This window comes from Megalops cyprinoides, chromosome 9 (assembly GCF_013368585.1).
Source record: "Megalops cyprinoides isolate fMegCyp1 chromosome 9, fMegCyp1.pri, whole genome shotgun sequence".
Lineage (NCBI taxonomy): Eukaryota > Metazoa > Chordata > Actinopteri > Elopiformes > Megalopidae > Megalops > Megalops cyprinoides.
This window is the reverse complement of record NC_050591.1, coordinates 752572-777414: the sequence shown is the minus strand read 5'-3', so window position 1 is coordinate 777414 and position 24843 is coordinate 752572. Positions and strand designations below refer to the sequence as shown.

The 24843-nt window shown below is 41.4% G+C and overlaps 1 protein-coding gene across 1 annotated transcript in view; it reads left to right on the top strand.

Annotated features, from left to right (window-relative positions):
- pcp4b (Purkinje cell protein 4b) overlaps positions 1–22679 on the top strand; it is a 42887-nt gene extending 20208 nt beyond the window's left edge. The window contains exons 2-3 of the mRNA XM_036537570.1: positions 11694–11745; positions 22397–22679. Coding sequence (XP_036393463.1) covers positions 11694–11745; positions 22397–22527 — 183 coding nt within the window. The 3' untranslated portion in view covers positions 22528–22679. The remainder of the gene's footprint in view (positions 1–11693; positions 11746–22396) is intronic.
- Positions 22680–24843: the final 2164 nt, after the last annotated feature.

The following is a 24843-nucleotide window of genomic DNA, read 5'->3' as shown; positions in this document are numbered from 1 at the left end:
TGCATTCTCTGCAGATAAGCTGCAGATGAACACAGACGCAAGGGGATATGCTCCTCTGCGTATCTGACAAGCAGAACAGGAAAAGAAGAGAAAACATATGGGGGTGTTCCTGAGCTAGATTCCCCTGTTTCACCCCCTCACCACACTCCCCCCTCCCTTGACCACACTCACCTATTATTCCATTATTAACCCTTTTGAGTGTATGGTCACACCGGTGTGATTAGCCCTTTTACGCGTACAGTCAAGCTGCTGTTATTAGAACATTAGTTTGGAAAAATTCTAGCTAACATTAGCTTTGAGGAAACAGTGATTTAACAAAGTATAGCAAATGCAGCAGTGAAGACTATGAGAAGCTTAATAACGCTAATGAAAACATGAATGAATCCATGTAATTTGCTACATTGCAAAAAATAAGTCACAAACGAAAGGGTTAATATGGTGTGCAGTACACATGAGTGAGCCCCGATCACTGTTGTTTTCCTCATGACAAAAGTATTAAAGCATTCACTTTCTCCTGATGTTGCTGAACGTGAAACCCTTTTAGTGAGATCAAGAACAGGAAGGCGTTGTTAGAGGAAATCTCAGAGGATGACACCTACAACAAAAGCTTCTCTGCTAAAATGCAGTCACATGTAATAATTGAATGATTAATATGAAACTCCTAGTATTACAGCACCTTGCGCTAAAACTCATCTCTGCACAAGAATGAGCCAGATTTAACTTGTGTGTGAAGTGTGGATTTGTAAAATGGAATTGTGTGTCAAGGCCAAATGGTTGTTTGTGAGTTTGTGTCTGTCCTTGTGTGCAAACATTCATTAAACCTGTTACATTTTGGTACAATATTGTTTTACATAACCCAGTCTTACATAACCCACAGTTAAAGCTATGCAGTCCTCGTACCTTGCTATAATGAAGAAATGAAGATATAATGTAGAGTACATGTCCACTCAAGAGACAAAAAAAATATGTCTCAGTCTCACTCTAAAACAATTGCTTTCATTCTCCACAGTCAAAAATGTCTCAAAAACCAATATTTGACAGGTTCTCGATTAAAAAAAATGAGCAACTGAAAAACCTTTATCTGGAGTCTGGAAAACCTTTATCTGGGGGGTCAAACCCGTGTTTGTTTTCATCAAGATAGTGTCTAACACACTTAGCATTACCTATTTTGGATGATGGTGTCCACTTTGGAACTGCTTCATACTTATGCAGATTGGGTTGAGGTTTCCCACTGAAGCTGTGAACTTAGTATTTGAGGTACACTTGTCCTTTGTTCAAAGCAGTTTCAACCTTTAAATTTGCTGAAGTACTACTATACTATGAGAAAATCTGCTGGGGGAGTCTGACCTTTGAAAACAGGAGTAGGTAGTATTTTAGAATAGAGCTACCCACCTCCTGGTCCTGGAGGGCCATAGTGCTTCCAGCGCTACTCTACCCTGGTCCTGGAGGGCCACAGTGCTTGCAGTGCTACTCTACCCTGTTCCTGGAGGGCCACAGTGTCTGCTAGGATTAGTCCCAGCCACACTCTGAGCCAACAGATTATTGTCTGTCACTTTCTGGGTTGCACACAATCAGGAATGGAGTTGAACAGTCATTCTCTAGTCCAGCGTTTCCCAAACCTCTCCTGGAGGACCCCTTGTCCTGCATGTTTTAGATCTCTCCCTGCTCCAACACAGCTGATTTAAATTATCAGTTTGTCATTAAGCAGCTTCAGGAGTTCATAATGAGTTGATCATTTGAATCAGCTGTGTTGGAGCAGGGAGAGATCTAAAACATGCAGGACAAGGGGTCCTCCAGGAGAAGTTTGGGAAACACTGCTCTAGTCAGTGAAGCTGCTTTTGAGCTGCTAACCAACAGAGGCTTTTCTGCTTAAGTGCTGGAAAAGCCATAGGTCACTTCAGAACTGAACTGCATAATACTTTGCAGTGATAACACAACCAGACCTCTCCAGTCTTCTCCCTGACCCTCCTCGTTATATTCATCTATTTCACCAGTGCCCCCCCCCCCCCCCCACCTTTTTTCCCAGCAAGAGCGAGCTCACAGATTCCTAGCCCTCTTATCCATCCTCTCTGCATCAGCATCAGCTCGAGCAAGTCCCAGAGCTGCTGGGAGTATCGGTGTTTCCTCTCCTCTGCTCTTCCTGTTCTGAGAAGCCGCCCCCTCGCTTGACTCCCTGCACCAATCATTACCCATGCGGAAATGTGAGCCGGCCTTCCAGTGGCTCCAAGCCGCTCCATTCTACTAGGGGGCCAGACGGAAATGGAGGAAGGGGACATTCAGTGATCTGAACCAGCTTCATTGCGTTCCCTCTTTGCCCCTGACCCCAGCCACACCAGCCTATCCAGCCTGTTACATTTTCTTTCCATCCAGTGAAGATCATGCTTTGAAGTAAAGGTTAAAAGCTCTAGCTGAATAAGTGAATGTGACGGCAGAGCCTGCAAACGGATTATTCAAACAGTGTTGCCATAATTAGACTTGTTATCTTTAAATAATTTACTTTAGGCGCTAATGCCATTTGAATATTTCATCTCAATGCCAGAGCGTGGGAGATAGATGCCGCAGCTTTCTGTGCCAAGCTTCTCTGTGGAGTTTGCCCAGGTATTTGTTGACTTTCCTGAAGACAAATGGCGCACCAAGGAGGCCTTGTTTACAGACTCAGGGACATCCGTTATAAGACTGATGCCTGGTGTCAGATTACCAGCTGGGACCAAGAACCTACCTCTGGACATTCTCAAATTCTAGCTAAATGTGCCTTTATTGTGAATTAGGGTCCATTGTGTGTAATGGGCCTGTTAGGGACTCAGTGTTTCCTTGATTGAGAAGCTGAGAACTGAGTCTTCTGGCACAGTGGGCTGAATTGCTCACAGCTTTCCGTGAGGTGGTTGAAGGTTGCTGGTTTCCATAACGACAGTGGGATCCATCCAGTTACACCTACCACCCTCGAATAATCGATCATGCAATTGTTCAGTGTGAAGGTCAGGCGATACTTTTCCACTGAAACCAAAACTGATGTCTGTTGTACTCCCACTGGCTTTTTTCATAGAAGAGAGGTCTTGCATTTATTCCATTAATGCAGGAGATTATTCACAGGGAACAGTGTGGACATTTTTAGATTTCTGCACAATGCATTTACAAGACCACATGGCAGCCATATTTGAGTTTAGCAGAGGCTGTATCTCATATATATATATATAATGTGTGTGTGTGTGTATATATATATATATATATATATATATATATATATATATATATATGCAGTACATGACCACAAGTGTGAGTCTGCTGCTCTGCACTGTGTTGTGTGACGTCTTGAAATAAAACCACTTGGACACCAGGATTGTAGCCAACTGCGTGTATTCTCTCTCTCTCAGTCAAGTTCAATGCAGTCTGCGTGTAATTACAATTATAAGAGCAAAGCAAAGAGTGGTGAGCTTCCTCATCTATATACCTCTTTAAGTCAAGTTCAGTGTAGACAGGAAAGATACACGAGTTACATCACTACGTCGCTAGACTTACGGGTGATGTGTTAGGACAATTTACAATCACAGGTACTCCCTATAACCATAAGACAGGGGAATTAACATATGTAAATGGAGGACTGAAGGATTTCCTTGTGAAATTAAATACAACAAAGTATCAGATATGTAAATAAAAACATTTTCTCATCTGCTACATATACACACTATACTGTAGCCATTAATTGGATATGGCATCTGAGAGGGGTGTGCAAAAACATCGGTTTTTTTTAATCCGTCCGATTCAATATCGATCTTTAAAATTTGTGGATCGATATTTTAGGCTAATGTGCATCTTTCCCGGTTTTCTAGGTTCATTTCCGCAATGGTTAAACATAGCCAGAGAATTAAATAGACGGGCTCTGACATAGCCTAACTGTCAGATTAAAGGCAAATACTAGTCGTCGTCGTCGTTTGTCTCTTGATTTAGGCTATAGCCTAAATTTGTTACGGTGGGTTCGAACTCCAATTTAAATTTTCGCTACAGACTGCTGGTTGTAGGAATCGTGGTCGCAGTGGGGCATCCGGCAAGAATGTAGAGACGGTCTTTCCCAAGGCAATATTTACTGAGCAGAGGATCGGAGTTTCTTACATTCAAAGTATGTGGTTCTATAAGGAAACAAATGAGATAACAACAATATAAGATAATATAATAGCAAATTAGGCTATACATTTTAGGTTACACTACTGGTTTTTAACAATTATGCTTATTAAGAAACTCGTAACAGAATAATAGATTACACATAATTTAAATGCGTAGGGGAGAACGGGGTAAATTGTCACACGGGTAAGTTGTCACAAGTGTGCACACTGTATTTAACTGTCTACAACTTTGTACTTAAATATGATATGAAGATGTAAAGAATACAAAATATGTACCCAAGACTTCTATCTTTCATTTGGTATGACATTTATACCATTGTGATGTATTGTGCCCAGTCTATGTAAGAAAAAATGAAAAGTGTGACAACATACCCTGCTCTCCCCTATACCACAGTCTCACCACTAGTAAAGCCACAGCGAACAGAGGGAAACATTCCGCCGTGACATTTCCCTTCGCAGAAACATGGCTAATTCGGTCACGGTATAATATAAACACACAACGCTAAACAACGTACATCAACATTTGCTTGTAAAATCCCGTTTTTCAGTACAGTTAGTTGAGCTAACATACAACAGAATAGCATGCTGAAATACGCAGCCACTATCTGATTAACTTTTCTGCTAATTAGCTGGACTGTTAACAACTTCTCATTCACAACACAAAAAAATGTTGCACAGCTCGAGAACACAACATAGCGAAACTCGAAGCCAATGTGTTCCGCCTGTGAGCTCCCTGTCACTGTCGGCTGTGAAATCCGTCCGTGAAAGAAGCACTGTTGATTGGCTGTGAAGTTTTAAGAGGCGGGATGATTAAGATGGTGGGGCGCTGCAGACAAAACTGACAGTCCTTCGTCACAAAATTTAAAAAATGATGCGTGGAGAAGAGTGTCCGAAATCGTGGAGGTGCCTGGTATACATATTCATATATATGTGCACTGCTCACAGCTTTTTAGCTTTAACTTTAATACAGTGCACAGCCACTACCTAGCTAGCTAGGTAAACTGAACAGCAACACTTGCTCACGAGTGCAATGTAATTTAGTGCAATTCAAGAGAAACGCAGTTGTTCATGTTCGTTTGCTGGGTAGCTAGGGTAGCTAGCTAGCTAGTTGTTCATATTAGGCTAGCAAGAAAACGCTGTTCACAATTGCAAAGTTGCTACTGGCAGTGAGCTACGTTTTGTCAGTCATTGTAGCTACCTTAGAAACCAGCTTTCCCTGAGTTAACTACTGCAAACACATTGCTGCTTCGTGTCATTAACCCTCCTGTTATGTTCAGCTTTAAGGAACAGCAATAATGTTCCCGGGTCATCCAAAAGTAGTTAAAAAATAATTTTCCTCCATAAACATTATCTTTAGCTCAATTAATATCAATTTAATCAATATTTAGTGTAATCAAGTTTTTAACCCCTTACAGATCATGGTTTACTTACGATAATTCACTCGTTTTTCATTAAAAAAAATAAATTTCAAACTTTTTCTGTACATTGGCAAAAACTATTCAATTCATTCACATTTGTTTTATTTATTCTTATTTTATTTAGACTTTTAATACAAACAACAAAAACATCTCTTCTGTTCCAGGTCAAATTGACCCTTTCAATTCAAATCACACTAAATGAGTCATAAGCACTATTTTGAAATGAATTTTTATTTTTTAACAATGTTTACAATGTTTACAACAGGAAACCTGAAAAAGAAAGAAAGAAAATTGTGTGTGTGTGTCTATGAAGCACATGAGTGGCAGGATGCCACTACTTGGTGAGGTCTCCCTTGTAAAAGAGATTTTAATCTCAATGGGACAAAACTAGTGAAATAAAGGTTAAATAAAATAAAAAACATGTTTTGTGCAAATGAATTTTTTGCACTTGAAGCATGTGGTGCTAGTCTTGCTGTCGTCTTTGGGCTTGCAGACTTGGCACCTCTGACTCACGCACACACACACTTACCTCGGACACTGGTGGAGTAGGTGCGTCCCCCTCCTGGATCCTCCTCACCACGGGTACAGCGGCTGGGGTTCTTGGCAGGTGCTGCCTTCTCTCAATGTGGGGTGTCACAAGTGCTCTCCCAAGCTCCTCGAGGAAGAGCTGTCTCTTGAACAGCTTGGAAGCTTTCCAATCTGGGAAGATCTCAGTCCAGATGGCAAACGCATTGTAGGCAGACACATCCACAACCATAGCGGAGTACTTCCTGTAGGTGAGAACGCGTCTGTCATGGACAATCTCCTGTTGTGTGCTACATGTGTGAAAGGGCAATTCCGGCCAAGTTCCGGACCTGATTCTCCGGACCTTGTCCGGTGTTCATATGTGAAAATGGCTTTTGTGGTTGAGGGGCCCTGTTCTTGATTGACAGCAGTTCAGCAGAGAGCTCTAGTTTATTTTTCCTAACAGTTCCAACCATTGTAAGCTTCCGCTTCAGCAGCTCCTGACCTGGGACCCATGTATTGCCTAAAGGGGCAGCAACCTCTGAATGCCTCCAGCCTTTCATCCACGGTGACATTAGGACCTGAGTTGTAGAGTAGTGGCCGCTCTACCCACTTGTCCCACACTGTCCTAATAGCTGACAGCTTATCTCTCTCCCGTCTGCCAGTTGGATAAGCCTGTATTTTTAAACTTTGAAACGGGTCAATTTGACCCGCAACATAACAGGAGGGTTAATAATGATGCTGGTTGGTTTTGTTTTTAAGGAACTATACCCATGTGTTCCTCAAATAAAAAGATTTTGGTATACAGCCATGCGTCGCTTGTGGGGATGAAACTGTTACCGGTTTCACGGTAAACCGCGATAAAATTCCCGATGGTTAGTATTACGGTTTCAAATTTTGATCATCATTCAAACCGCAGTTGATTACCGCGCTTTGGAAAAACCCATGTTAAATACTGTGACAGGATGAAATGGTTACTTGTTTCACGGTAAACCACAACGGTTAGTATTACCGTTTCAAATTTTACTTGTCATTAAAACCGCAGTTGATTACCCCGCTTTGAAAAACTCACATTAAATACCGTGACAAGATGAAACGGTTACCGGTTTCACGTTAAACGGCAATGGTTAGTATTACCGTTTCAAATTTTAGTTATCATTAAAACATTACCGCGCTTTGGAAAAACTCACGTTAAATACTGTTTTCTTATCTGCAATATGCACAAAGTGCAGTTACCTCTCCTGGCCACATGGCGCCACTTTTAATGTTAATGCACGGTTTTCATATGTTTACATATGTTTGTATTGTTATTATTTTAATGTTTATGCAAACAAAGAGTGCATAGTGCTGCTAATTTTATTTGTGGTTTTCGATATAAGACTTGGTGAATGATTTAAGTTTGTGTCAGTACTTTTTGAACATTTTCAGCACATTCTAACAATACCACGATAATACTGATAACCGCAATAATTTTTGTCACTATAATCGTGATATTAAATTTTCATACCGTTTCATCTCTAGTCGCCTAACGTCCACAATACGTTCTGTGAAATAGGACTTTATGTGATTTGGACGTTGCGCAATCGCTTTATTTTCATGAGACATAAGATACACGTTTTGCATGCAGGAAGCGTTGCCTTCACCACGTCCAGTTACGCCCCTTACATCCCGTTCTGCGATCTGGATTTTTAAACTTTGGCTGTTTATCAATTCCAAGAACGCAAGAACGTACTTGTGTTCTTGAGAAGAACATTCTTGCCAAGCGTCCTTGACGAGAACAGTCTTGAGGACGGAGAACGCAGAGATTGAGACGCTATGTGTACTTGCGTACTTGCTATTGCACAATATCCTGGGCGCACCTCATTTAAGCAGTGATATGACAACACTGGCATTATCAGTGCAACATTTGATAAACTTTTGTTTTATTGTGTTTGTGTATTACATTTGTGTTTTGCCATAGTATAGGCTGCTACTTTGTTCATATAATAAAGTTAAAGACGAACTCAAAACTCGTGTTTGTCATTTCATTCATATGGTAGGATGAGTACTAAAATGTTATTTAACATTACAAGTGTTATGATGCCCCTGCCCTAAGCTAAACAGTCACGTGAATTACCTTTAAAATGAACAAAGCAGGCCTATCTTGCTATCTAAGTGGTTGATTGACCAGGGGTGGGGATGGGGCTGTAGAAGGATGGAAAGTAACTTAATGTAAATTGTTTAAGTACAGTTTTGAGGTACTTGTACTTGGCATGAGTATTTCCAATTTAGGGGACTTTGTACTTTTGTTCCGCTACATTTCAAAGCAAATATTCTACTTTTTATTCCACTAATCTATAACAGCTGCAAATACTAGTTACTTTTAGTAAAAGGTTTTATAAGCAAAACATGCAGGCAGGTCATACAAATGATGTGCTTTTTTTTAACTCGGAGTCATCCAATCTAAAGAGGAAGCCATCACAGTAACTATAACCTGCCCACAAATCCTTTTAGCTCTGCTCCACTTAGAGGTTAATGCATCAAAAATGGAATACCTCTTTGTACTAAGTTATGAGACGACATGATATTAAGTTTTTACTTTTCTTATTTCAAGTAAACGATACCTGTATATCAGCCTCTGAAAAATATCTCCACAGCAGTCTCTGAATAAAACATTTATTTGAAGATGACTGGTTGAAGGCTGTGTGGAGACTATAGCCTTATTCACATTCATATGATCGATATGACATTTGAAAAATGCGATCAACTATAAAGCTAAAAAGCCGTCCCTCAAGTTACGTTTTCTGTAGCCCATGCTAACTTGGCTAACGTTAACTACTGTCTCCACTGAACTGAATAATGCTAGCTAACCGAAGCCGAAAGTAGGAGCAAACTTACAAATTAGTTTCTTATATAAAATAAACAAATATTCTGCAACTACACTGCCCATTTCCCGTCACATTTTTTTCAGAGGCTGATTTACAGGTACCGTTTACTTGAAATAAGAAAAGTAAAAACTTACAGTTGTACAGTTTCTCGCTCGCGTCTCCTGCCATTGTTCTTGCAATGCCTTCTGGGATATCAGATGCGTTCTCGCTGGCCAAGTCACCAATTGATGCATCCTTGATAAAAGGGGATCAAGAACACATCTGGACATTTCTTGGTCAGTTGCGTTCTTCGTATTGGAACCGTACTTAGGCCATGAAAGATGACGTCAAGAACGCAAGAGAACGCAAGAACGGACAAAAACGCGGACTGATAAACAGCCACCAACCGATGCATCCTCGATAAAAGGGGCGGATCAAGAACAAATCCAGGCATTTTAAGCGTTCTTGGGCAGTTGTGTTCTTATTGGAACTGTAACAGTTATGTATCAGGTGAGTAGGGGGATTAGAGTGAAATGAATGATTTTATCCCCTCACAGCTTTCCGTAAACAGCAAAGTGTATTCCTGTGCACTCGTGTGATTCCTTGTTGTTGCTCCAGTGAATGATATAAGTAAAGCCAAGTTTGTGACTTCTCCCCAACTTTGTCTACGCGACTCTTTATTTAAGCCAAGTGCCAAAGCTCCGTTACAGAACCGTACTTGGGCCATGAAAGAAGACGTCAAACGAGTTCACAAGAACGCAAGAACAGACAAAAATGCAAACTGATAAACAGCCTTTATTATAACTTTATGGGATTACGGACATATATGCGAACGGACGTTGTCCGAATGGACGTTAAGCGGGGCATGACTGTACAAGCCTTTGGTCTTTTAGTGGTTTTCACAATTTGTTTCTAGTGACTCTGCATTTGTAAATTTATGTTCCCTTTAGAGCTTTTTAATATCTCTCCAAATATGGAAAGCTGCGATACAGTATTTCATATCTCATTTCTATCGAATCGATATTGAATCGGAATCAGATTGAATAGAATCGTTAGCTTGTGAATCGGAATTAAATTGAATCGGGGCATCTGTGCCAATACCCAGCCCTAACATCTGAGCTGTGACATTTGCCTAAATTGTCTATGTACAATGGCTGTCAACAATAACATGTTAACTGATGTGATTAATTAAGGCTGTCATGTTTTGATCACAGTTAATCATTGCTCTGTTTACTCCCTCGAATTTTAGACATCACAGACTCACGGCTAATTCCATCTGGGAAATACTGTAAATGCTGTAAATGCCCTGACAAAGCCATTTCTGCCCTGGTTAAGAGAAGGGAAGCATGGGTCCTTGAGCAAGTGCTCAGTAATTTAGCAACAGCATTACATGATGGCATGATGTCAGGGACGTTTATATGATGTGCGCAGCCACAGTGACCAAAACCACAGGGCTGGAACGACAGTGCAGGCAGACATGATGAAAAGACAAACAGTGAGTTACAACACAGCGAACCGGGACGAACAAGCAACGAGACAAGACACAAGCAGGACTTAAATAGGGCGAGGCTGATGAGAAGACGGGACGCAGGGTGACAGGGTGGAGAGCAGGACAGGGCTGGAACACAGGGAAAAACAAAAGCACATGGACAGGGAAAAGAAAACAACCGGCTAAGTCGCCACAGTCCTGACAGCATCACTTGTTCCCATTTTTAAAATCAAACCTCTATCTCTATCATTTTCTTTTGACATGACTTTCCTCACTCACTCCTTACTCAATGGGTATTAAAAGGGTTTAATACACCTCTAATGTATGCCTTCAAGAATAGCTGTCTCATCTCACCTCTGTGACACAGCATCGCAGCTGCACAAAGCCATGGTCTGCTGGCTGAAACTCTTTCAGTGTTTTCAGTGTAAAAGAGCTCCACTAGTCTTTAAGCATCAAGGACTACAATAACTAAACCCCTTGGAATGGGACCATTGTAGCATTTTCTGACAGTATGCTGGCCCCAGCTATAGAATAACAAAAACTGCATTCTTTGGAATAAAAGAAGATTCAGACATTGGATAGCCTGCAATTACTTCATACAGCTTTAGATTATTTTGCAAAACTTTACTTTATGGGTGTTATGGAGACATAAGTAATTTCCTACCAAGGGCTGTGTAAAACTATAGAATGTAACTGCCATTGTAACCATTTATGGCATCGTTATGTGAGGGGACAAGATGTAACCGATTGTTCCTGTGTTCTTGTTTGAGTGTGGTCCTTGCTGGTGCTGTGTATTGCTCTGAAACAGAGAGTGCTCTTGTGTAATACTGTTTTATGGTTTGTGACTGCGGCTCGCGGGCTTTGCCACTCTGCACCAAGTACAAGTGTGGGAGCGCCTCACACTGTTATGCCAAGTGCCACTGCTGCGAGTGACTTTGTGCTTCAAAGGAATGAGAAATGTGCAATGACAAGCACTCACCCTCCAGCCCCCTTTGCCTGCCAGCGAGGGTCTGGATTGGGGAGGGGGGGTGTTGGGGGGGGAGTCAGCTCTGATGGGTGCGGTCTGGAGCATGCTTTTACTGCAGAAATGGGGATTAGCTCCTTAGAGTCATCACTGTGCTTCATGAAGCACAGAATCAATGACAAGGGTTCTCCGCCCCCCACAAGTCTCTCTTCATCTCACACTCAGCAGATAATGCAGACTGGCCCTTCTCCCCCACTCCAGCACCCCACACACAAGCACTGGGGTAAAGATATACACAGATCCCCATCTGGCAGCTTTTTTAAGCTTAATCTTTTGTGTTTTTCTCCTTTGCAGAGACAAGGATCTGGAGCAGCAGGCGGGAACAGCAAAACATCTGGAGGACAAGGTAAAACACTGTTCCTCATTCTCTATCTCAGTAATCCTTAATTAATCCTTTATTTCAGGGGATTACAGGGGACTCCCATTTTCTGTTCAGGAACTTTGCAGCTTCATATTGTTAAGGAAAACTCACTTTTGTACCACAAATACACATCTGTGCAAATACACACCCACACCCACACACACACACACACACACACACACACACAGATTGCTATGCCCTGACACGAATGCTTGTGAAGAGAGCAGCTCCTTTTTGATGGCATCGTCACCTCCCCACAGAGGCAGGGGTACACCAGCTGCTGAACAGGATAGTTCTTACTGCACTGAGGGGGGAGAAAATGCTGTGCAAAGGCCCATTCTACTTTATTGCCCATCTGATGAGGTTAAAGCCAGGTAAACATTTTGAGATGGTGGCTTCCTGCTGCACTACGGAAGAGCAGGTGGTCAGAGTGTGGCCACACTGTGCTGACAGAGACGGTATGTGGAGATGGGCCAGAACAGCTGGGCTGCCCCCAGTGCGTTTGCTTTACATCCTGCATCTTCCTTTAGTGAAGTGACAACTCTTGATGCCGTTACAAGCTATAAACAAACAAAATGGCATCTTTGTTCAGCCAGGTATCATGTGGTTATTTTAAGAGGTTCACACCCTGCATGTTATGAGTGATCAAAAAGAGATGGCTCTGCACACTAGACTAGTGAACCATTTTTAATATGCCATTTGTTTCTCCAACTGATATATTGTGCTTAACAACAAATGTATGGTGTGATATATGGTGTTTTGATCACACCATTATGGTAGTGGCATGTGTAGTGTAGTGGTAAGGTGCAGGGCTTGTAACTGGAAGGTTGCAGGTTCAGTTCCCCACTCGGGCATTGCAGTTGTACCGTTGGGCAAGATACTTAACCCACAATTGCATAAATGGATAAAATTGTAACCAATTTAGGTTTCTCTGGATGAGAGTGTCTGCTAAATAACAATGTAATATAGTGTAATTATACCATGCAATGGGTGGTTCAGGCTTAGAAATCCTTAATTAAAGTGGATTTGTGATTTGTGCAAACCCACAACCATATGTTAGAGCAAGCCTAAGAGTAGTTAATCTGAAGTTGTGCTTTGAGGAAAGAACTGCTCTGTGCTTGTCCAGTTTGACCAAAGTTGAAGGATGCAATGACTGAATGGCCTTTTAACAATATATCATATCACCCCCCCCCCCCCCCCTTTTCATTGTCAGAACACTGCACCCAACATATATTGCAAACACTCAGATGAGTGACTGTCAGCGATCCTAACATTAATCCATTCCATTATTTTATATGGGGGGACTGAATTCCTAAAGCTGTAAGGAAACTGTAGCAAAAGCCCTAGGCCTTTTCTTTTTTTGCATTTTTACCCCTGTTTTCACCCAAGTTTTATTAGTTGCCAGTTGCATTTAAGCTCATCATCACCACAGCAATGACTGCTGAACCCACGTGAGAGAGTGATACTGGATTTGCACAATCCATTGATACACATACACACCTAACATGACTATTTTCACACTGCAAGTCCCACAGTGCACCAGGACACAAATGCTACTGAAAGACAGGCACATCCTCCTGATGCTATCTGAGGAACTCATAGGTGCCCATAAGGGTCCAGGATGTCGAGAGCCAAGCTACCCACCCTTATCCCTGTCATCAAGTGGTCATTGTCGATGAATGATAAAACTGCTTTTGAACTTGGGCCGTAGGGCTCAGACCTGTGCTTGAAATGAGCGCCTTTTCCATCTGAGCCATTCAGGGGTCCAGAACCCCATGCCTTTTCTGTTTACCATGTGTCCTCTAAAGAGAAAGACATGTCAACCCCCCAAGCCTCCTTTCTGGCAGAGGAGATTCTTTCATTAGTTCTGTGTCTGAACCAGAAAGACAAAAAGACATCATCTCTCCCCAGTTCCTTTCTCAGAAATAATACAGCTCACAAAATGTGATATCTGTCAACCACACGCCCGGGATGCCTGTAATGCTGAGATATTCCCAAGCCCCATTGAAATCATTTTCAGCACCACCTTGTTGATGTATTTCATGAACTGAAGTGAGTTATTTAACACCACAGCGCCTTGACAGAGCTTCTCTGGGTTCCTGTAAGGGGTTGGTGTGTACTTGTCAGACAGATTCAGGCCACAGAACACTGATAACGTGACATAGCTGGAAAGGCACTTTTGCTGAGGATACAAACTGCAGGTTATAATCAGGCCTTTGAAATCTCTTTCCTTTGGGGCCACTGAACTTTATGGGAAGCCTGGAGAAATATTGGCTATAAAGAAAAGAGACATTATTGGGAGAATATTTGCCCCTGTTGTAAAGGTAATATGATCAAGACAACAGAAGAGGCAATAAAAGTGTGAATGGATTGAGCAATGAAATAAATGCCAAAAGCAAGCCTATGTATTGATATTCAGTTTACTATAAATATGTTCAATTTATGGTAAATAAAGAGGAGTATACAGCTTTAAACCACTGTAATGCTTTAGTGTGCTCTCAGGCTTAAGTGAAAAAAAGTCCTTACAGTGCACTTCATTTCAAGATTTGGCTTGGTACGCCTCACCATGTCTCTGTTAAAATAATTAAATCCACAAGCGAGTGGAACAAATAAGCACATCACAACTCTGAAACAGTTAAAAAAATGCCTTTTGTTGGCTGACCTTGGCTGTTGTTCCACCGCTTCCAGTGTGGAGATGTGAACAGAGGCGCTGCCACAGCTGCGGGCGCCCTCAGTTTGGAGGCAATTCCCTGCTGAATAGGAGGCTTTTAAGAGTGCAAGGACAGACAGTGGAGTGGACTTATTTAAAATGCTTGCTCTGTATGCAGAGTTGTGTTTTTCACACGATTACTGTCCCTACCAGCTCGCTGACACTCTGTCATCTCTGCTATCAGCACGGCACAGCTGCAGATAGAAGTACTAATTCCTTAGAGATTAGAAATAGTATTACTGTCGGTAGCTTGATACTGAGAAAAGAGAATTGTTAGCGAGAAGAGTCTCCATGTACACTACATGGACAAAAGTATTCGGATGCCTGACCATTACATTGTAATGACATTGTATTCAAATATATATACTTTAATATGGAGTTGGCCCCCCTTTTGCAGCTATAACAGCTTCCACTCTTCTTGGAAGGCTTTCCACAAGAATTTTGGAGTGTTTCTGTGGGAATTTGTGCCCATTCATTCTGTAGAGCATTTATGAGGTCAGGCACTGATGTTGGACGAGAAGGCCTGGCTCGCAATCTCCGTTCCAGTTCATCCCAAAGGTGCTCGATGGGGTCGAGGTCAGGGCTCTGTGTGGGCCAGTCAAGCTCTTCCACACCGAACTCATCAAACCATGTCTTTATAGTCCTTGCTTTGTGCACTGGGGCACAGTCATGTTGGAATAGAAAAGGGCCTTCCCCAAACTGTTGCCACAAAGTTGGAAGCATACAATTAGTGCTCTGAGCTAAAGACACAGGTCTGATATGTTACTCTGCTACATATTCTGCACTGTATTTGAAACTTGCCTTGAGGGTTACTTTGAACAATGATACACAAAAATTAACAATTTTGTTTGCAGTGTGCTTATTTTAGTACGTATAGCAGCACTACATGTTACAAACTGTACACCTACAGTGTAAAGCATTTTTAGTGGAATCCCAAGGCTCAGACTTTAGACATTTGCCAGTTGCTATTTGATGGATACTGGAGGATGGGGGCAAATGTGAAAATTGAGCATGATAATTTCAGGTTTTCACGGCGGTGCTGATGTGGAAGGGCCTGTCTTCAGAGGCAGTCAGAGCGGTCGCTGGGCAAGAGCGGGAGGGGTGAGAAAGCTCTGGTTATTTCCAGCGCTGGCTTCTTAACTATCATAATACCCTCAAGACTGTTACAGCCCCTAAAACAGCCTCAAAAGACAGTTATACAGCTAAATGGGTCGGCCTGTTTCACTATGTTTAAAAATGAGGGAACAAATGAAAAGTCAATCCTGCAGTCAATGCAGCCCTACTAGCTGTGCTACCATCCTACAGTCTAACCTACTAAGATACTGTATACATTAGTTCAGTTTTGGTAGCCCTACCTTGAAGGCACTTGCACTACAAGATTCTGATACGGACGCTCACCGTGATAATCACAGTCATCGTGAATGGATTTCCGGGGACGAACTTTGGTTTGGGAGCCCTGCATGTTACCCTGAATGAGTATGTTTTATTGGCGAATATCATGTTAATCAAAAGCCAGTTGCTCAGTCATTGGCAGTGGTATCTTGCAAAGCCTCACTCCCTTAGTGTGGAGCCTCTGTAAATTACCCATAATGCATCAGAGCGGAATTATATGGGGCGCCAAATGTAACAGACCTTTTTTCGTGGACAGAATGCCTTCTGTGCTATGAAACGCATAAATTCATTACGAAACCATATAACACCGTAACACCTTTTGTCCACGAAAAACACAAACGCATTAGCATTGTGTCCACAAAATATTGAAGAGAGCACATACTTTCGTGCACAGAAAACAAAACGGATAATTCCTTTCGTGCACAGAATTGACTGTTGTGCTTTTCATTTTGTGGAAAAAAGGCGGAATGCACTTCACACTATGTGGACAAAAGAAACTCATTTTGTAGACAAAAGTAATTCTGTCCACGTAGCAGATGTCCTAGGCCAGCATTTATGCTTTTGTGGCACGAAAAGCAGAATGCGCTATACTATCATCATTCATGAACTTTCTTAGACATCAGTGTTTTGCTTTCGTGGACGGAATGCCTTCCGTCAGTTACATAAGACATTCCGTCCACGAAAGCAAAGGCTGCTGGAACTTTCATAGACATCAATGTTTTGCTTTCGCAGACAGAATGCCTTCTGTGCTACAAAACGCATAAATTCATTACGAAACCATGTAACACTGTAACGCGTGAAACCACGAAAAACACAAACGCGTTAGCATTGTGTCCATGAAATACTGATGTATACGAAAGTTCACGCAGCCTTTGCTTTCGTGGACGGAATGCCTTCTGTAACTGTGAAGTCACGAAATGTATTGTGCTGAATCCCTTTCGTGCACATCATACTTTCCGTAATATAGCAAAATAGTTAAGTGGACAAAATGAACATTCGATGGCACGGAATGTATAACGCATTCTGCATTTCGTTCCACAAAAGCATAAATTCTGTCTGTTACATGGACAGAATTACTTTTGTCTACAAAATGAGTTTCTTTTGTCCACATAGTGTGAAGTGCATTCCGCCTTTCTACAAAATGAAAAGCACAACGGTCAATTCAGTGCAGGAAATGAATTATCCGTTTTGTTTTCTGTGCACGAAAGTACGTGCTCTCTTCAATATTTCGTGGACACAATGCTAACGCGTTTGTGTTTTTTTTGTGGACAAAAGGCGGTGTTATATGGTTTCGTAATGAATTTATGCCTTTCCTAGCACAGAAGGCATTCTGTCCACGAAAAAGATCTGTTACATTTGGCGCCCCATACATTTTTGGTTTGAAGTATACCTTTATGTCATCATTGGTTCTTCTGTGTGCGTGTGTGAACAAGACAAGAGACAACAGGGTAGATATAGGGGTGGGCTGATGAGGAGACGGGATGCAGGTGCGTGGGCAGGTAGGTGGAGACAGGGCGGAGAGCGGGGCAGGGCTGGAACACAGGGAAACAGTAAACAAGAGCACGTGGACGGGGAAAACGAAACAAACCGGCTTAAGATGCTGCAGTACTGACAGCGTGTGTGTGTGTGTGTGTGTGTGTGTGTGTGGAGAAGAAATGTGCGTATAGCCAATGCACTACAGCAATCAGAATAGGAATGGCTGTTATATGACAATATATAATACATAGTGCAGCTAATTATCCTTTACTTCATTTTCAGGCTAAGCAACTAAATGTTTTCACTTTTTACCTGATACCATTTATAATAACATCCTCAGCTTGCGTTCTTGAGGCTTTGTATAGTTAATTATTTTTGGTCCTTTTTGCCTCACTGGGACTGTTGTTGCTTTGCAGTAGCTTTGCAGTAGCTAGCGGTCTCTGCAGAGGTTGTGCATTTGACCTGAAGGAGAGGTCAGCATTTGAGCATGGCTCTTCTATGCAATCCATCACCTACTTGCCGTTGTTGACATAAATGCCAACACTCTATCGTAGCAAAATGAAAACCTTTTAAGGTGCTTCGATCCCTGTAGCTGTGTGGAGCAATATTGCCATGGCCTCTCTGTTGGTTGAGTCAATGCAGTGATTTCCTTTTTTCCAATTCAGATTTGCTGTAGGAGTTAATATCCTCTCAATGAGGAATTTTTTAAGCAGCTTTTGTGTGGCTCATAAGCAATAGACTTACAGCTAAGATATAACACTAAATCAGTAGCTTGACAGATAGGAGAACTGTTGACTTTGAGAAGAGTCTCTGTAATTGACTTGGCTTCTGACCTGTGAACCCTGACCTGGCAATGCACAGGGAAAAATTAGGACCGCTTAAATCCATCTTATGGTGATTTTTAAAAAAAACACCTATGAAGTTGCTGATGTACATTAATAAAACGCACTCTGGGGCAGCCATGGAACCTTGCCTCCTGCTGAAGTCTCCGTATGTTCACATACCTTCAGACACCAAGGATACTGTGTCCTAAAATTAGGCACTAAATATCTCAGACTGTGATACAAGGTGACCCACTTTTTGTTGTACATGTAATAGCAGTACATTCTGCTTGCATAATTATCCCAAAAGCACTGGATGAATTAATCAAAGTAAATGATTAATAGATGACAGATTAGTAAATGATTAGTAAATTTCTATCCATCCTCAAACCACACTCACACATTTACATTTGGAAAATAAATCTTTGAAAATAAAAAAATGGGCTTTCATGAGGCATTTATTCTGAAGTTTTACTGCTAATGCTTGACATTTTCAGTGTCCATGACTGGTTTGGTTTATTTCAAAAGAATTAAAAAAACAAAATAATTCCAATGTTTTTCAATAACCTTGGCTATAGTGTTGTTGGCCACATGGATGGGAAAAGTCCCAAACCACCACCCCCACCCTTACCACTCCAGAAAAGGAAAGGTATTTGATTGTATTTGATTCAATCCTCAGATCCCATTTTTAATCTGTGAAACAAAAATGGGGGGGGGGGGGGGGGGGGGGGGTACTCTCAATCCTTCTTAAAATAAGACCTCCATTACATCCCACTTTATCCTCTTCCTCTAAAGAATAAGCAAAAAACATCAATCTACAGAGTGGCAAACCCTGACGCACTCTCCTGGCCTATTGATTCACCACATCCTCTCTGTTTCCCACTCCAACTCCTTCTGAGGCATATTGGTTGAAAAGGGGGTATGTTGGTAATATCCTCCCCCCAACCCCCTTGGCTCTTTCCTGAGTAACCCCCTGGGGGCTGGCATTTGATTGGAGGACACTAGGCACCTTGTGTGTATGCACTCTGCCTGATTAAAGGGAAAGGAAGTACACCCTTGTAACCTTATTAAGCAACCACCCACTGCCACCTCATCCATGAGGGATTGCATGTCTTTGTGGTCATGGCCTGGATGGGATGGAGTAAGGGGGCATAAAGACACTGCTGTTCCATCTGTTTGCTTGTTTTTTCTGTTGCATTAAGACACCATGCTCTTAGCATTAGTCTAGAATGTGTGATATCATCAATCAGCAAATAAACTTTTTTTCACTTGGACATTGGCTGCGTGACGCTCGGCGCAAAATAACACTTCTTTTACGCCCCTCTCTCTCACCCCGTACCCTTCACACATGTGGGGCTCCCTGACTTTAAACAATATCCTTCTCATCCTGACACTCTAGTCTTGAAGCTGGTTTGCACTTTAAGACATTGGACAGCAGTGGAGCCTCATGCCTCCCCTTAGCACAGAGCCACATTCAGCAGGCCCTTTTCCTGGTGCTAGGTGAGAATATATTGAACGGTGCAGGTTGTCACATGTTCTTTGATCCAGTTGTCACCGCCAGGCAGATCTGCAGCCTATATCTACACTTTTCCCCTCCAGTGAAAGCTGCACATGGAGTCCAAGGATGGCACAGTGCCACCAGATGTTACATTCACAGAGACCAGGGACAAATTTATTGCCAGGAGCAGTCATTGACTGTGCACCCCACACCATTGTAATAGGAGTCCTCTAGACAGCCAGTGGGAGATATGATCCATCCTTGCTGTTTTGTGGAAGTGCTTCTTAGAGCCAGATGAAGAAGTGGTGCACTGAATTTCCCTTGTGTGAGAACAATTTTTAAGAAATGTTCAGCAGTTAGTCGTGCCTCGAGGATTTTGGACACACTGGGATATGGTGAAGCTTCCAGTATGTATTATTGATTAAATGCCACAGTCCTCAAACAGTGAAAGGACAAACCTTGCTGTGTCCGATATCTTTGTCCAGCAAACGTCTCGAGCCTAAAAATGCCTAAAAATCTCCAATATTTAGGAGGGTGTGAATATGACAGTGCTGGACACTTTAAAAGTTAAAGATTGGAGAGTACATTGTGTAAAATTGTGTAAATTGTAATTTAATACAATTCTGTAACTTAAAACTACATAAATATACAGAAAACGGGCAGCTATACAAGCTAGGACATCGTTACAAGTGAAAAATAAAATGGAAGAAATGAAATAAAGACCACCTCATGGTCAAATTGTTCACATTATTGCTCTTTTCTCCTTGCACACCTATGTACTGGCTAATTGGCAACCCTCCATTGCCCAATGTCTGAAGCATTTATTAATCAACCAATCAGAAGGAATTTTTGGCACATTCTGTCTCCCACATACACACACTATTTAAAGGTATAGATTATTCAGTGACAGTGTATGACTCTGTATGAGTGTTCCTCAGTAAGATCCATGACTTTCAATACTATGAAGTTCTGCATTGCAGATTTTTGCATTTTTTTATGCCAGCCGTTGGTCGATTGAGCAACGGAGTGTTGCTCACGCAAGAGTCTGTTAATCTGATATTATCTCCTTCTCTGCTTGCAAAGTGAGCGATCTCCAACTGTTTCTGACACACACAGAAGATAATCATTGTTTGTGTTCATCCATTCAGTTTGGGTGTAAGAGTATATCTGAGTATATTCTCTTTGCAGAGGCAGCCTTGAACAGGTCAACAAATACCTCTTTTTTCGCTGTGGCGAAAAACAGTCAGTCAGAGTGACCTGGTCCCTTGGCAGCGAATGGCAGCATCTTGTTTTTATTGCTACAAAAAGCCCACAAAGTAGTCAGAACCCCTGTACGACTCCTGTCCAGTTTTTACATGCATGGGAAGCAATTGGAATAGAGATTTCCATGAATAAATAAAAAACTCCTCAATGCTTGGACTCCAAATTGTTCTCCTGAGTGATGTAAATGTATAAATGCATAATTTCAGGATTAAACATCATAGCATATCAATAATGTAATTGAAGTTTATGTTGGTTAATCCTGCCTCTAAAAGCTATAGGAACCATGTACATGATCACAGCACTCTAGGGGCTAGAAATACCCTTTAAATTAGAGAGAGCAAATTTGTGTGGGATTAAGAAATGTACCATCTGTACCATTGGGCATTAGGACTGTCAATTTTGTGGTCATGTGGTGATCTTTAGGGTATTTAAATATTACAACAATTTGGGATGATGTTGGAATGCCAGCACATCGGGACACCAGCACACAATTTTTATAATGTGTTTTATATATACTAACAAGTTTGTGGAAAGGGTTATACTGACTCTGAAGGACAATACACTCAAGGACTAGAGACTTGTGAAATTAAATAAATCTCCTTTTTTCAGTTGTTTAAGGCATCAGAACTTGTTTGTGCTGCACCTTACAGCTGGGGGCATACAAGTATTAATATGGTAAAAATGTTGTAACATTGTCATTAAATTGCAGTTACCTACGTTTCCCCCAGAGCTCAAGGATCCTTACACACAAAATGAGTAACAATGACAAAGAAAAAGCAAAGTATTAATTACAAAGTGACAGATATTAAGTGGTTACAGTGCTGTAATGTGAATTGTAACCCAGAACTTTGTGGATTTTCATGGTAGTTTTTGCACCCAGTATGGGATGACTACTGCAGTTTATACAGTGAGTGCTTCTTTCCTTTCATAATCATGTGAGATCAGAGGTGAAAATATTAGTGCAGTAGTTGCCCTCTCTAGATCAAACCACCATTCTTCATCCCTTTTCATCCCACTTTACTATGAACCATTGCTGAAAATGATTAACATAACCAATGTGGTGTGTATATGCGTGTACATGTGCTCTTAAATGCAAAAAATATTTCTACAAAGAATATTGAAAATCCAAACAACTTATTATAAAGCTAAATAGTTTAATAAATACTGTGGAAAAATATCCTTCCATTATATAATTTGTCCATTGGACTCCCAGGGGACATTTCAAGAACCTCTTAAGGATACAAGCTCCCCAGAATGGGGAGCAGTGGCCTTGTATGAGCTGCCTAGGGTTGTACCTGGGGTATAATTAGCTTGCCAAACTAAAGGCCAAGGTCCCCAGTTAACAGGAAATAACCATAGTCTTGTTTTGGCTCTGTGGGGGTGATGTCACTTCCTGTAGTGAGCTACATCAGAGCGTAAAAAGCACATCTGCACCTTGGGTAGCTTTCACACACCAGATTCTCCTCTCCCCTGCAGACGCCTCCAAGAAGGACATCCCAGAGGATTTTGACATCGACATGGAAGCCCCAGAGACGGAGAAGGCAGCCATGGCAATCCAGTCGCAGTTCAGAAAGTTCCAGAAGAAGAAGCACGAAGAAAAGTCCTAGGGTCGGGCATAGCTGGGTCTGCTTCCTGTGGCCAGGGGACAGGGGCCTTTTGTTGCATGTCAAAGAAAATCATGCCGCAAGGACTCATGGGGAGGGTGGGGGAGCAAGGCAGTACCCTGTCAATCACTGACCTGTCTGTGAAATTATACATGTAACCCATTATTTGACTGCTGTAACAATAAATTATGAAGTTCTGAATATTTATTCTGCTTCTGCTGTTTTATCCTTCCTCATGTCCATTGCTTATATGAAAAATGAAGAAATAAGAATATATTGATATTTATGAAAAAACTGAATGTTCATTAAAGTTCATATCTGATAAAATATGACATCCAAAATGTACACACAGCTTATTTACGTAAAACATACCACTTCCATATACTGAAAGCCATGGGTTGTACAAAGTATGCATGGAAATACATATGGAAATAGCCATAGCAGACACATGTTCTAGTATTTGCAGTATAGTTTCCAATATGAAAGCAAAGTCCATATATCTGGAGTTTATGGTTTGATGCATGTTACCATTCTGTAAGAGTAAAAACTTGTAACATTTGCAACATGTACAGCCCTGTGTTGTTTTTTATCTATAAGGGGTTTCAGGTTATAAACAAAATCATTTCATCTGTTCAAAGTGTAGTGGTCCCAAACATGTGCAATGATGTCTATATATTGCTATCATCCACTGTAATGACATCTAGTGTGGATATAAATCGCCGGTCGACAAACACGCACGGCAATGAAGCAATTAGGCTAAGAAATACAGACCGGAAGCAAATTACCCTCAAGCAACTTTTGAACAGGGGACTCTATTGAGATGAGTCATTCAATTCGAAGTGATTTATTCTGTTGGCACACTTTTCAGCAGTGTTATGTACATCAAGGCCACCTCCGCTGGTTTGATGTCTAAAAATAGACTGGTTCTCCTTATATTCCCACTTCCTGTCAAATCTTCTCTCACGATGCATAGGCTAATGATTCACGATCTGTGTTTCTTTGTTGAGCTAAACACAGTCTCTTTCACTTTTATTAGCAGCTGCTGTTACTATATAAAAAATACTTTACTCTCATTGTATGTCAACATCAGTGTTCTAAACCCTTTTACCAGAGTGAAAGAACACAATGGCTTCGTGCTTGACACTTGACTGGTGGACTATTTGTCTTGAAATATTGGGTTTTTGCCCTCTTTAGAACTGCTGCTTCAGACCTGACTGTTTTTGTCTTGTCTTGATATCCAGCTTTTGAGTGATCAAAGCAAACAGGGACGAGATTCTGGTTCCTCATATGACTGCAATAATGCACTGAACTGCCTCTGCAGAGAGAATTCATATCACCTTGAAATGCAGTTAATTTCAGTTTTGTAAAAACGTAGTATGTATTTTGGAGGAAGCCTCCTTTATTATACCTCATGGGGACAATTAAAGACGTGCTAAAAGCATGAATCTCTGATCAACTCGATTTTTTTCTTGCAATGATCAAAATAAATGTATTTGATCGCTAATGTGGTTCCATTATTCTGGTTATAGAGTCTCAATACGAAGCTTGCAAAAATGGCCTCATCTAAGATAATGATGTGATCTACAGGATTAAGAAGCACACACAAGCTTTTTGGCAAATTCCACCAGTAAAGCAATTTCAGTGCCTTTTTCTGATGAGATCAAATGATTCCGTATTGATTCCTAACCCCCCGCCACCCCCTGTTCACTGACTCGATGGCCTGTTAAGCCTTGGATGATTAAATCGCTGGTTCCTACTTCCTTATTGTCTCCACATGTGCATATCTGGCACACATCACCCCGGAGCGAGGGGTTTCTGCTTTTCATCTTGAGTGTCTGGGTCCTGCTGAGCACAGCTGTATTATCGTAAGCTGTGCATTACTATTTTGTCCTCAGTGTTTATGAAATTTCTGCATTTTAAAAAAAGTCCCTGACGTCATCCATTCTTAAACGGAACTGAAGAAAACTGGACCAGTGTTAGTGTTTAGATGATTTAAATAGATGTTTAACTAGAAGCTATAATATTAGAATCTAAAAACTAAACCTCCAATGCAATCACTATATATACAGATGCTGAGGTTTTACATGAAAGTCAGAGAGAGAAACTAGGATTAGGTATTAGTTGTTTTTAAAGAAAACTGAAATGTTCAGTACATCTAGTAGTGTAAACAGTAAACAGTTATCTCGCAACAGGACAATATGTTGTCAAAGAAGGAATCCGTGGATTGGAACTGCCCAGGGAGCAGATTTCATGTGGATTTCCTGTAGATGCAAACTGCATTCTCTTCAGGGCAGACCTGAAGAGATTGACAGTACTGCC